The following is a 13,739-nucleotide window of genomic DNA, read 5'->3' on the forward strand; positions in this document are numbered from 1 at the left end:
GTAAAACTGGTCAAACACATGGTATAGACACAATATTGATGTAGGAGTGTCATATATCAATCTGTTGATTTCATTGGTTAAGCAATAAAGAAACTGCTTGGCCCTCATAGGTTAAACCATAGGTGGGTGGAGTAAACAGAACAGATTGCTGGGAGGAAGAGGAAGTGAGCTCAGACTCGACAGCTCTGCTCTCTGGAGCAGAGACGCCATGCTCCGCTCTCCTGGGCAGACACACGTGATGAAGCTCCGACCCAGGATAGACGTAGGCTAGAATCTCCCTGGTAAGCCACCTCACAGATTATAAGAAATGGGCTAGTCCAGGTGCGAGAATTAGCCTAGAAGAGGCTAGATAGAAATGGGCCAAGCAGTGTTTAAATGAATACAGTTTGTGTGTTGTTATTTCGGGCATAAGCTAGCAGGTGGCCGGGGTGCTGGGGACGCAGCCCCGCTGCTCCTATTACTACACAATATGTAGAATATAATGGCATAATATTATATCAAATTAAATATACAATATTAAAGAAGTTAAAAAAGTCGGTTATAGTCTATTTTCTGGTGTGCTAGACATTGACCAAAATCTGGGAAGGAAAGGGTTTATCTGGTTTACACTTCCACATTGTAGTCCATCATCTATGAAAGCTAGGGCAGGAGGCAGTGGGAGGAACCTGGAGGTAAAAACTGAAGCAGAGACCATGGAGGAATATTGCTCACTGGCTTGCTTCTGTGGTTTGTTCAACTTGCTTTTCTATACAGCCCAGGACCAGGTGCCCATGGATAGCACCTTCCACAGTGATTTTAAGCCTTTCCACACCAATCATTAATTAAGAAAATCAACACCAACATGCCCACAGTTCGGTCTGATGGAGAAAATTCCTGTTGAGGTTTTCTCTTCCTAGGTGACAAGTTTATATCAACTTGACAAGTAAACTAAGCAGCACACATTTAAGGCAATGATGTAGATCATTATCAGCTTGTTCTCATTCCATGGGCTTAAGTATGAGTCAATATATACCTATTACCAGATTGAACTTATCACATAAAGAGACTTAGAGACAGATATCACATGATTATCTCAATAGATGAAGAAAAAGATTTTTGACAAAATCCATCATGATAAAAAACCCTTCATGATAAAATCCCTGAAGAGACTAGAAGGAGCATCCTCAATGTAATAAAGCTATTCATGACTAAACTTTATCCAATGTTATCACGTATTTTTCCTAAAATCTGGGACAAGACAAAGTTGGTATGTTAATTACTTCCCCCCTCTTTTTGGATACAGTAAACCACCATAACCAGGAAACTTTCAAAAGCAAGAATTTAATTGACTTTTGTTTCCAGAGGCATAAGAGTCTATCATGGTGAGAATATAGGTCAGCAAGAGACATACATTATGGCAAGATCAGGAAGCTGAGAGATCATGTCTCAAACTGCAAGCACTAAGCAGAGGGAATGAAGTGGAAATGGTTGATCTTAAATATCCCCATTCATAAATGGCATGCTGTAGTCTTAACAGGCCCTAAGGACTTCATAAAAAACTCACATTGACAAGCTCTTTCAGCAAAGTAGCAGGTTAGAAAACTCAACATATGTAATCAGTAGTTCTTTTATACATCAAATGAATACTCTGAAAATAATGAAAAAATAACATTCACAAGCATTTAAAAATACACAGTCAAGAATCAATCAACCCAAGAGGGTAAGTAACTTCTGCAATAGAACTTTAACACACTGGGTAAAGAAACTGACGGTGACTCTAGAAAATATCCAGACCCTGATACTTACATAGTAGAATCAATATTGTGAAAAGGTCTATATTGAGAGGATCTACAGTCTGAAAATCACCGCCAAAATGCCAATGTCTTTACTCATAGAACTAGAATAAAACAATCCTAAAACTCATGCAGAATCACAAAGCGTGGGCAACGTGATTCTGAGTAAAAATAGCAAGGCAGGCAGTCTCACAGTATCTGATCTCAAAGTAGAAGGCAGAGTCCTAGGAACTAAAGCAGCATTTTACTGTCACAAAAGAGGTCTGCAGACCAACTGAATAGCATTGAAAGCACAGGAACAAACAACGGAACTACAGCTATGTAACTTGACAAAGGTTTCAAAACACGTTGATGAAATGACACCTTCAACAACAGTGCTGAGGAAAAAAAATCTATATGTAGAAGAATAAACCTAGGTCTTTTATCTGGTGTGAAATTAGTTCAAACTCAATCAATATAAGATGAAATTCTAAAAGTGTTAGAGAAAAACAGATAAACCACTTCAAGGGTAGACATGGACAAGGACTTTCTAAAGTACTCCAGTAGTTGAGTAATTCCAAGAATTAACAAGAATGGGAGATTGGCCAGTAAAGGTGCATGCTGTATAAGCCTGGTGATAAAGCTTGATCTTCACAACCCATGGAAATGTGGAAGGAGAGAAATTGTGCCATGAAGTTGTCTGCTTTCCATGTGAGCATGTGCACTGTGACACATGTGCCTTCCCACAATAATAGTAATGATATTAATAATTGACTAAGAGATTGCATAGAATTAAAAAGTATCTGTGTAATAAATGCAGTCATCATTTCATTTATTTCTCATAGAAACCATTTTAGTGGATACTAGTATCAATCACATGCAGGAATGCGGAAATTAAACAAGAAAATTATGAAGCAATCTTCCTCAAACTCCTTGATTAATAAATGGTAGGTCCAGAACTTCAACCCAAGTCCTCGTCTCTGGAATATTGCAATGCTATTCAAGCAGGGGGAATTCAAGAACCTTTGCATGCCCACTAAGTACCAAACAAGAAAACACATGGAAATCACACAGCATAGTAGCTTCCTACCTCAGACACTTGTTGGATCTGTTTACCGTATCCTCTATTAAAGATGAACAGGCACACACTGAGGTTGTAGTATCTGAGGTCTACTTGGCAGTGCATCCTAATGACAACATTCATAGATTCTCGCTGGCATCTGTGGTCTGTTATATGTCTTACTGCCAATAGGAAAACCATGCATTACTTTGGGAGGGTGGAAGGCAGAGTGGAAGATGACAAGAGCTCACTCACTATATCGTGTTATTTTCAGTGGCTTCTTCTCCTTCAGTGACTTGTTCCCACATCTCAGGATATTCTTGTAGTATAAAACTGGCCAGAATATAAACACAAATTTCATCTAACAAAGAAAAATGCTTCACCTGGGCAACAAGGCTAAGCGGTGTCTAAAGCACTCTCCTGCTCTCCCTCCCATAACACCTATCCATCTATGTGACACTCCTACATGAACTGCCATTGCATCTGACAGCAGTAGATCAGAAAGCATAAGGGTCTGCCTGAATCCTGCCTGGAATGATTATCACAAAGTTCTAACTTCAGCTCAGCAAGGGTAGTTACTGTTGCCACTATGTGTTCTCACAATTTAAATCATGAGCATCAGGGACCAGCAAGGAGCTCAGCACTTCAGCTAGACACCAAGTAGCAGAAGGAGGCAGGGTTGCCACATGGACTGACGTAGAGGTAAGAGCTGGTGACTGTCTCTCTTTGCTTTTCTGACCTTCAGGTTGGACCCCAGTATCTGTCTCTGGATTTTTATTGATCATGCTACAATGCCAATCCAATGAAGACTTTTCTACAGACACACACATGCATGCAAGCCCCCCCCCCCCCCACTGTCCAAGTTTCTGATCTGTTTTAAACTTGACAGTAATGTAAATCTTTGAACAAAACAGGGAATTCACGCACTGGCATTTGTGGCACATCTCTTACTGCGAAGAGTCAATTGATTGATTGTCTAGATTTTCTTTTTGCGTATTGAAATCTATGAATTATGCATTGGTGAAGAGATACTATATGTTGTGCATTTTAAGTTTAACAACTTCCCCATTCTTTAGGTTTAGTTCCACTTTCCTAGTACAGTCTTTTAGTTTAATTGGAGTCAGGTTAGCCTACAATTCCTAGAAAATAAAATCCTCCTGCCTTAGGCTCCTAGGTGTCTGGGGACTACCAGAACCCTGAACTGTGTGCAATGAATACATTTAAAGATTTTTTTCCAGTGGAATTTTTGTTGACATATAAGTGGCATCATGAAAGTACATCCTGCAAAGTGTTAGGCAATGAAAGGTCCTTCCTCCATCTTGTGCACTGCTGGGGGCCATAACGACTACAGCTGCTCCTATTAAGTAAAAAGGTCTAAGACCTGTGAGATGGTTCAAGGGGTAAGGAACTTGCCTGTTAGTCTGATGAACTTAGTTCATTCCCTGGAACCCACAACATGGAAGGAAGGAGAGAACCCATGCCACAAGATGTTTCCAACTTCATATGTGGACCAAGCATTTGCCCACTTACACACACATGCACACACACACACACACACACACACACACACACACACACACTAAATTTTAAAAAATATATGGCTTAAAATACTTTAAAATATATAATGTTCAAATTTAAAGTACAGTACATTATATATGATACCTTTGCACTTAGCAATAATACTTAGCAGCTAGTAAATTATTCTGCTTCTCTTTTTTTCTATATATAAATTAGTAATTTGTGGTGATATTTTGTTTGTGATCTAACAAATAAAGCTTACCTGAAGATCAGAGTGTGGAGCTAATCCCCTGGTTAGCCATAGAGACCAGACAGTGGTGGCATACACCTTTAATCCCAGCACTTGGGAGGCAGAGGTAGAGGATCTCTATGAATTCAAGGCCACCCTGGGTTATACTACACTGATCCTGATCCAGTCTCAGAGAAACAGAGCCAGGAGCTAGTGGCTCACACCCTTAATCCCAGGACTTGGGAGTCACACACCTTTAATCCCAACATTAGGGAGAGGGAGACAGGAAGGGCTATGCCTGGGTGGAGAGAGAAATATAAGGTGAGAGGAGACAAGAGCTCAGAGCTTTCAGTATGAGGATTCAGAGAGACAGGATATTGCCCACTTTGGTCTGAGGATTCTGTAGAAAACCACTTAGAATTTGTGCAACAGTAACTCCTTTCTTGAAGCATGATTAATAAAACTCAAAGACAGATATTGGGGTTCAACCTAAAGACCAGAAAAACAAAGCACCTAGCCACTGACTATTATTACCTCGACATCAGTCTGAAAACGGTGATCCTTCCTCCAGGAAACCTCAGAATGAGACTGAGACTGGGAGCTGTCTTCTCCAATTTTATAATCCTCTCCAGTTCTGGGATTAAGGGTGTGCACCACTACTGTCTGGTTTCCATGGCAAGCTAGTGTGGCTACTGGGATTAAAGGTATATGTCATTGTGGCTACTGGGATTAAAGGTGTGTGTCATTGCTGCCTGGTCTATAAGGCTGGCCATTGTGGTTGTTGTACTTTTCTGATCTTCAGGCAAGCTTTATTTATTAAAATACAAATGAAATGCCACTACACTACACTACACTTGGGAAGTTTCTAACCAGGGCATTTGTAATATCTACTTATAGATACACATTAGAAAGCAATATATAAACCTTGTGAGGTGGGCCAGTGTGGAAAGCATGTGTAAACAGAGACTACTCATTCATTTCTCGGCTCTCCAGACCCTAATAATCCTACAGAAACTGTATTAATAGCAACACTGTTTGGCCAATGACTCAGGCATATTTCTAGCTAGCTCTTATATCTTAAATTAACACATTTCTATTAATCTATGTATTGCTACAAGGCTGTGGCTTACCACTAAGATTCTGGCATCTGTTTCCCTTGAAAGTTACTTGGTGTCTCCCTGGTTCCACCTTCTTTCTCCCTGAATTCAGTTTTGTTTTCCTGCCTAGATCTGTTCTACCCTGTCATAGGCCAAAAAAGTTTCTTTTTTAACCATTGGTAAAAAAACATATGCACAGCATCCAGAGGGAAATCCCACATCAAGCATGTATCCTGAAAGCCTGGTGACCTGTGCTCAACCCTAGGAACTCAGGTGACAGGAAGGGTAGAGTTGACTTTGTAAAGCTGCCCTTTGACCTCCATGGGTGTACTGTGGCATGTACACACAACAGGCATATTAACAACAGCAGCAAAAACATAATAATGATAGAATTTGAGAATATGAACATACAACATTTCATTTGTAGTTCTGAAGTTTCTTATAAATAATGTGATGAAATATTTCTCATTCTGACATTTGATTTTTCCATTCAATGTTATATTTTTGATTCATTTGTAAAAATGACATGGGAAAAACTTATTTGGTAAAAGTTATGTATTTTTTATGTGAATAAACTTCATTCCTTCCCCACTGATGTCATATGTTTTTTTGTAAACAGACCTGCATCAAGGTGAGCGCATTCTTTAACACTGAATTTCTTAAAGGTAGATGAGGATATAAGAGGAAGATCAAACAAGAGGGAGTAGAAGAAATTGATCGGTGTTCACATAAATCACCACTTCTCTGATCATCAGAGGAAATTAAAATTCTGTGTGATTCCTATCACAGACGCCACAAAGTCTACTGATACTGAGCTTTAATAGCCACCCATTAACACACTGTTGCCAAGAGTGTAGGGAAATAGGCCCTTGTATAATTTATAGTTGCTACAAACCAACCACACAGAGAACTATTTATACAGATACTCAGTAAATGATTCAAGTAGACCAGTTCAGGAAATAGATCTAAAACTCCAGTGGTACCTGAAGCGCAAAGGGAGACTAGGGGAAAGGAAACCATGAAGTCATCTTGGTCTGTCTGTGGCCTGAATGAGTCTAATACTTAAGTTCACTGCATCACCAGTCACCTGCCACTGCAGATGAAAACTCCTCTGCACCTCTGCCTGGCTCAGCCCCACAGCAGGGCTATGCTGGAGCACAGCTGCAGGTTTGGGTGTGGCAGCAGGTGCCTGGAGATCACTGTGCACTTGCTGCACAGAAGTAGGTGGCTGAGTCTCCAGGCTGAGAATCTGTGATGTGCAAGGAGAGCTGTTTATCACTTTTCCTGAAGAAGACGGTGAATGGTCCACCTTCCTTTTTATTTGACACTGAATTTATGGCTATCAGGAATTCAAGGCCTTCACCAGGGAACTGCCGGTACCATGGGAAGTAGTCAAATGCGCTGTTCTCATAAGTGCAGTTCAGAACTGAGGTCTCTCCTTCCCAGACTGTCAGAAATTGGGGGCTTTGTTTCACCTGCTGCTGGTCAGGTCTCCCCTTCTGCTGACCACTCACCCCTGTGTAAAGAAATAACAGATGTCATTAGGTTCCTAGATATGTATTTCCTGTTTATGGTTTTGACATGCCTGCTTTTGTCTGGTACCCCAATTTCTCATGCCTCCACATTAATCACACACACACATCTTGGGGTTTCTTCTTCATTACTCACATGCTAGGTGAAGGGCGAGGACTAAGAATGATACTTTCTGGATCTTTTCCATTCTTCCTAGACTGGAGCTCGTGAGATCTCCAGTGGCCTTTTATCTCCCCACAGAACACTCAGTCTGCCTTCACGAGCACCTCAGTTCTTTCAACAGACTCCACCCCTCAGAAACACTTTGTCTACAGCTATTTCTGACACAGGAAACACTTCCCTATTTTGATCAAATTTGCTGAAAATACAGCCATTGAGAATCAGAAATCCCCTCCTCATAATTCTACCATTATACACTGTTGGTAAAATTTGTGTGTTGATATAACCACCAAGAATATCAGTATACACATGCTTTACCCGTAGACCAGTGCCCAAACCTCATCAAAGATGGTTCTTCTAGCAGTAGATGGGAATTAACACAGACACTCACTGGACAATGTACATGGAGTGAGTATCACTGGGGCACACAATCCTAAACGGGATGTCTTCATCAAAGTATTCCCCTCAAAGTTCAGGGACATGTTTAGAAAAGTAGGTGGAAAGATGAGCCCAAGGTGGTGAATGATTCCAAGGAACAGGGTTTTCCAGACACAACAGGACTGATGCACAGATGAACTCAGAGATTGTGGCAGAATGCACAAAACCTGCAGAGGTTCAAAATGGAAAAATCCAAGCACCGAGAAGGGGAAGTGAATGCTATTTGCAACTGATTGGGAAACTCAGTTTTCCCCAAATAGAGGGTCACTAGGTATAATCAATCACATTCTATAGCAGGTCCCCAACCCTGAACTCCATACAAAATGGGCCTTTTTGCTTGTTTTTTTTTTTTTTGCTATTTTTGCTCTTATTAGTTTTTTGCTTTTGAAAAATTTTTGTTTTTGTTTTTTATTGGAGAGACCGAGGAAGAGATATTATGAAGTTGGGTAGGTGGAGAGCTGAAATAAGATCAAAATATATTTCATAAGAAAGTTTAAATAAAAGATTTTTTTTAAAAGAAAGAAAGATAAGAAAGGAAGAATTGCCCATGATTCAGCTTTTCTACTTGTGGGTATTTATCCAACTCACTGAAGTCATTACGCTAGAAAGATCCCTACATGTGCAAGCTTATAAGGAACCATCATATCCTGGGTCACAGCAAGACCATGATAGCCAATATGTAGAAACAGCCTAGAACCACCTATCACCAGACAAATGACGAAAACATTGCATATAAAAGGAGAGTATGTCCAGCCATGTCGAAGAACAAAATCATGTCATTAGTAGGAAAATGGATCGAACCAAAGGATATATTAATCAAAACAAAAAATATCAAAATTTTTTAAAAGAAAAAATAGTATATATTTGTTCTTGTGTGAAAACCAGAGAAAAAAGAAAGAAGTAGACATGATGTAAAGATTACAAATGAGTTTAGTTGAAGAGGAAAAAGGAGTGCTATGTATTTGCTGAGTGTCTAAGTGCCTACAGTGTGGTCAGCGCTCGGTGTCTTTCTCAAAAGACACAATTCCAATCTTCACTCTGGTCTTAACACACAAGAACAGAAATCTGAAACCTACTGAAGATGTTTGTGTCTTTAGACAAGATGATGAAGAAAAGGGTGTGAACGCCACTTCCCGATCCACTCAGAGAAGATACTGATGGAGCAGAGGATTGAGCTGGCTTCAAACCATAGCAGATTTTCCAGTAGAAAGGATATATAACGTAGCTATAACGTAGTTCTAGGCACAGGTCATATCAGTGTAGCAGGAGATTGGACCAAGTGTGGGTGACAGCCTTAGAAATGTACATTAGCCAAGGTGATGTGGCCCTAGCCTCTAAGAATAGCATGACTGTTCATAGCGTTCACTTGCAAATTCCTGTTTGTCAATCCTGTGGGCCCAGGATAAACAGATATAACATAGGCAAACAGAAAGTTAGACACATGTATTTGTTATTCTCTAAATACATGTAAACATGTTAGGAGATAATATATTTTATGTAATATTAAAAATTAAAATGTATTTACATAACTTAACTATTCCCTCTCCCCCTTCCAATCTTGACTGAATTCTTGCTCTTCTTCACTCTAAAAATTCATGGGTCCTTTTAAAAATTATAGTTACATATATATGTACGAATATATATATATATATATATATATATATATATATATATATGTACTCATTGTTGAGTACTTAGAAGAAACAAACTTCGTCGGCTCTGATGCAGCACTGCCCCTCTGTGGCCAAATGTGGAGGTCTTCACTCAACAGTTTCCTGAGCTTCCTAAAGGTTTCTGAGCAAACCCTGTGTTGAAGAGTCTTCCTCTGGCACCAGTATTCTTTCCCACAGAAAAGAGTTTGTCCATGTTGAGGGCAGCTACAGCACACGTTTTCTCCTGTACTGAGATGTGCCTTGGGAGATCTGGAGTCCTGCTTAGAATGCTGGACACCTGGGAAGAACAATGCTTCTGCAATGTGGCATACATACCACACCTGAAGGGAGGACATTTTACAGCAAACAGTGGGCCCTCAGGCTGCATATCTGCTTAGTAGATCTTTCTACAATTGAAAGCCTAGTCATACAGACAAGAACATGGCCTTATGTAGACTTTAAATTGGATAATTGTTTGACCTTCTTCCCAATACGTGATACAGTCATTATTTTACAGAAAGTCAACATAATAGAGAAATGATTGGATTTGACTTGAATCATATATTCTTGACTCCTGATGTAGAGTTCTTTCCCATGTGATTATTAGTAAGCCACACTCATTCTTTTTCAGAGTCTGCTAAAACATTTTGTACGTTTTCAAACTGGGTTCTTCTTTTTTTATCCAATAGATATTTTTACATATCCTGTTTGACAGTACATGTTTGACCAATATTATATTTCTAGTACTTTCCCTTGTTGGTTGTTTTCTCAAAGACTTCCAAGCCTGTTCTTAGGGAATTTCAAAGCAGTGCTGACTAAAGTTAAGGACTGATCAATAAATGAAATGCTAACGTACAATAATTTATTAGAAGATATGGTAGATTCAGTTTCTCACAGAAAATATAAATTCAATGGTATATCATGAGAACTCCCAGATTTTTTCTTTTATAAATTTAAGAACTGACAACTTGTAGTTAAGAACATAGACTAAAGGGAGGATGCTTTTGTGTGAGCTAATGAAGGAATACTAGAATAGGGAAAGATAGGCTTTATGCTAAACTGAAACAAAGGAAAAGTAACAGAAATCTACAAAAAAAAAAAAAAAGCAAAAAGGATACCTGAAAAGATAGAGATAAAAAACAGAGAAAGGACATCATAGAGAAGTCAGTCTAACATAGTGCCAACCATGCAAACATCTTGCTTGAGGTTTAGGGGCAAAGGAGAAGTAGCTTTCAAAAGGCAAACCACACAAAATGCAGATAGGCATGTTTGTCCTCTGGATAAGCCCACAGCAATGCTAAGCCTTGAATAAGTTTTGTGAGGTTTTGTGAGGTAGTGACTCCTGTAGTTGACTCATTAGTGGTAGGGAGTAATCTTGTCCTCTCATTCTGTCTTTTATGGTTTGATGTTGATGCCACGACAGTTTGCTTTCTCCTCACAGAGTGGTACAGGGGTTGAGAATTAAAGAATAGGATGATCATCAAGGACTGTAAGAGACATCTAAACCAACAGACTACACAAATCGTAACAGAGAATCACAAGACACATGAAGAAAGGTGTTGAGAATCTTTCAAAACACTGCAACTCTGCTACTAAATGAAAGGACACTGAATAATATAAATTTAAGATCAAGAATTGTTTGAAATTTCATTTTATATGTTTTGCCATTAGTGTTGGGTCCCATTGAACTGGAGTTACAGACAATTTTGAGCTCAGAACTGAAATTAGGTCTTCTGTAGGAGGAGTCAGTGCTCTTAACCACTGAGCCATCTTTCCAGGTCCATATTTTGGAGCTTCTTTTAGTTCTTTGAGACTTCCTTACAATGTGTCTGATCGCACTCACCTCCTGAACTCCTCCCAGATCTGTACCACTTTCCTATTCATCCAACCATACAAGCTTATGTCCTTTCAGCCATCAAGTCCAGTTTGTGCTTCCCAATAGTAGATGTGTGACTTTCCACTGAAGTTTGGTCAACTCAGCAGGGCATTTGCTCTTAAAAATGACTCTCCTCCTATCAAGTGTCAACAACTCTTTGGTTACAGGTAGGCCTTTGTTCCCATCTCTTCTCTTCCTTCTCTATGCTGGGATTTGATTTGGTTTAAGTTTGCACTGGGCATGTGCATGCTGCCACAATTGATATGAGTTCATATGTGCAGCTTCCCCATGTCCAGAGGACACCATTTCCTTGTATTTACCTACTGTCTGGCTCTAGCAGTCTTTCTATATCCTCTTTCTCGATGATTCCTGAACTTTGAGAGGAAGAAATATGATAAAGATATCCCATTTATAGCTGGACATTCCATAGTCACTTATTCTCTGCACCTTGATCAGTTAGTTGTGTTTTTCTGTGTTAACTGACATCTGCTATTACTAATAGAAGCTTCTCTAATGAGGGCTGAGACATGCATTTATCTTTGGGTCTAATGATGTCATTAGAAGTTGGTTTAGGGAACACCGGGCCGGGAGGCGGAAGGCGGCCGGAACACCGGGCGATGGAAGGCGGCCTGAGGACGCCCAGCGCAGCCGGCGGGGACCAACTGGGACAGGCTGGAACCGGCAGGGACCAGAGCGGCAGCAGAGGACACAGGCTGCTGGTGGCGGGAACCATCCCAGCAGCAGAAGCAGGCTGCAGGGACCGCGCTAAACACCGAGAACAGATCGCCCCACTACAATTAAACCAAAGAGGTAGGCATTCAGTTGGGGAGGTCCCTGGCAGAGGAGGAGCCCGGTCCTAAACTTGAAGACCCTTCTGAGGGGTGAGAGGGATCTTGCCCCCCCCCCGGCAGGAACCAGGAAACAGAGCAAGGGCATTTTGTAAGAGGAGTCCCTGGCCAGCAGGGAAACCTGAACCAGTTTTAACAGACCCCTTAGATAGCATAGATAGGAGGAGATGGGCAGGCGTCAAGGAAAGAATTCACCCAATAATCTGAAAATCAGCATGAAAACACCAGAACCCAATGATCTTACAACAGAAGGTCTCCAACACCCTAACACAGAAGAAGTGGAAAAAATTGACTTTTTGAAAGCAGTAGAGTCCCTTAAACAACATGTGAAAAATGCCCTTATAGAAATGGATGAGAAGTATAACCAAAAATTTGAAGAAATGAGTAAATACGTACATAATACCCTGGGAAACCAAGAAAGAATGATCAAACAGGTAATGGAAACAGTTCAAGAATTGAAAACTGAAATGGAAGCAAGGAAGAAAACACAAACTGAGGACCAGCTGGATATGGAAAATCTAGGTCAACGAGCACAGCCTACAGAAACAAGCATAATCAATAGAATACAAGAAATAGAAGAAAGAATCTCAGATTCTGAGGACACCATAGAGAAAATAAACTCTCTGATCAAAGAAAACTGCAAAGCCAACAAATTCTTATCAGAAAACATTCAGGAATTATGGGACACAATAAAAAGACCAAATATAAGAATAATAGGAATAGAAGAAGGAGAAGAGTCACAGCTCAAAGGCCCAGAAAATATTCTGAACAAAATTATGGAAGAAAACTTTCCCAACTTAAAGAAAGATATTCCTTTGAATATTCAAGAAGCATACAGAACACCAAACAGACTGGATCAAAGGAAAACATCCCCTCGCCATATAATAATCAAAACACAAAACAGGTTAAAGGTTAAAGAAAGAATACTAAGAGCTGCAAAGGAAAAAGGCCAAGTAACTTATAAAGGTAAACCGATCAGACTTACACCTGATTTCTCTATGGAAACAATGAAAGCCAGAAGGTCCTGGATAGAAGTACTGCAGAAGCTAAGAGACCATGGATGCAAGCCCAGACTACTATACCCAGCCAAGCTTTCGTTCACTATAAATGGAGAAACCAAGACATTCCAGGATAAGAACAAATTTAAGCAATACGTAGCCACGAATCCAGCCCTACAGAAAGTAATAGAAGGAAAACCGCAACCCAAGGAATCCAACATTGCCAACACTGCCTACAATAACTCAGGCATCTAGCGACCCTTCACTAGCACAACTCAAAGAAGGGAGACACACAAATTCTACTTCCAAAAACAACAAGAATATCCGGCATGAACAACCACTGGTCATTAATATCACTTAATATTAATGGTCTCAACTCACCTATAAAAAGACACAGGCTAAGAGATTGGATACGAAAACAGGATCCAACATTCTGCTGTTTGCAAGAAACACATCTCAACCACAAAGACAGGCATCTACTCAGAGTAAAGGGTTGGGAAAAGGTGTTTCAAGCAAATGGTCCTAAGAAAAAAGCAGGTGTGGCCATACTAATTTCTAACAAAACTGACTTCAAACTAAA

The 13,739-nt window shown here is 40.0% G+C and overlaps 2 gene segments (V, D, J or C); both read right to left on the reverse strand.

The window, feature by feature from the left end:
* LOC121435073 overlaps positions 1–13,739 on the reverse strand; it is a 347,534-nt gene that overhangs the window by 208,898 nt on the left and 124,897 nt on the right.
* On the reverse strand, positions 6,852–7,375 carry LOC121435078. The segment is given in 2 exon segments: positions 6,852–7,171; positions 7,324–7,375. Coding segments are annotated over 2 exon segments (372 nt in total).

The sequence above is a fragment of the Microtus oregoni genome, unplaced genomic scaffold (assembly GCF_018167655.1).
Source record: "Microtus oregoni isolate MIOR12 unplaced genomic scaffold, Mior012 000045F_ref0000178, whole genome shotgun sequence".
Classification (NCBI taxonomy): Eukaryota; Metazoa; Chordata; class Mammalia; order Rodentia; family Cricetidae; genus Microtus; species Microtus oregoni.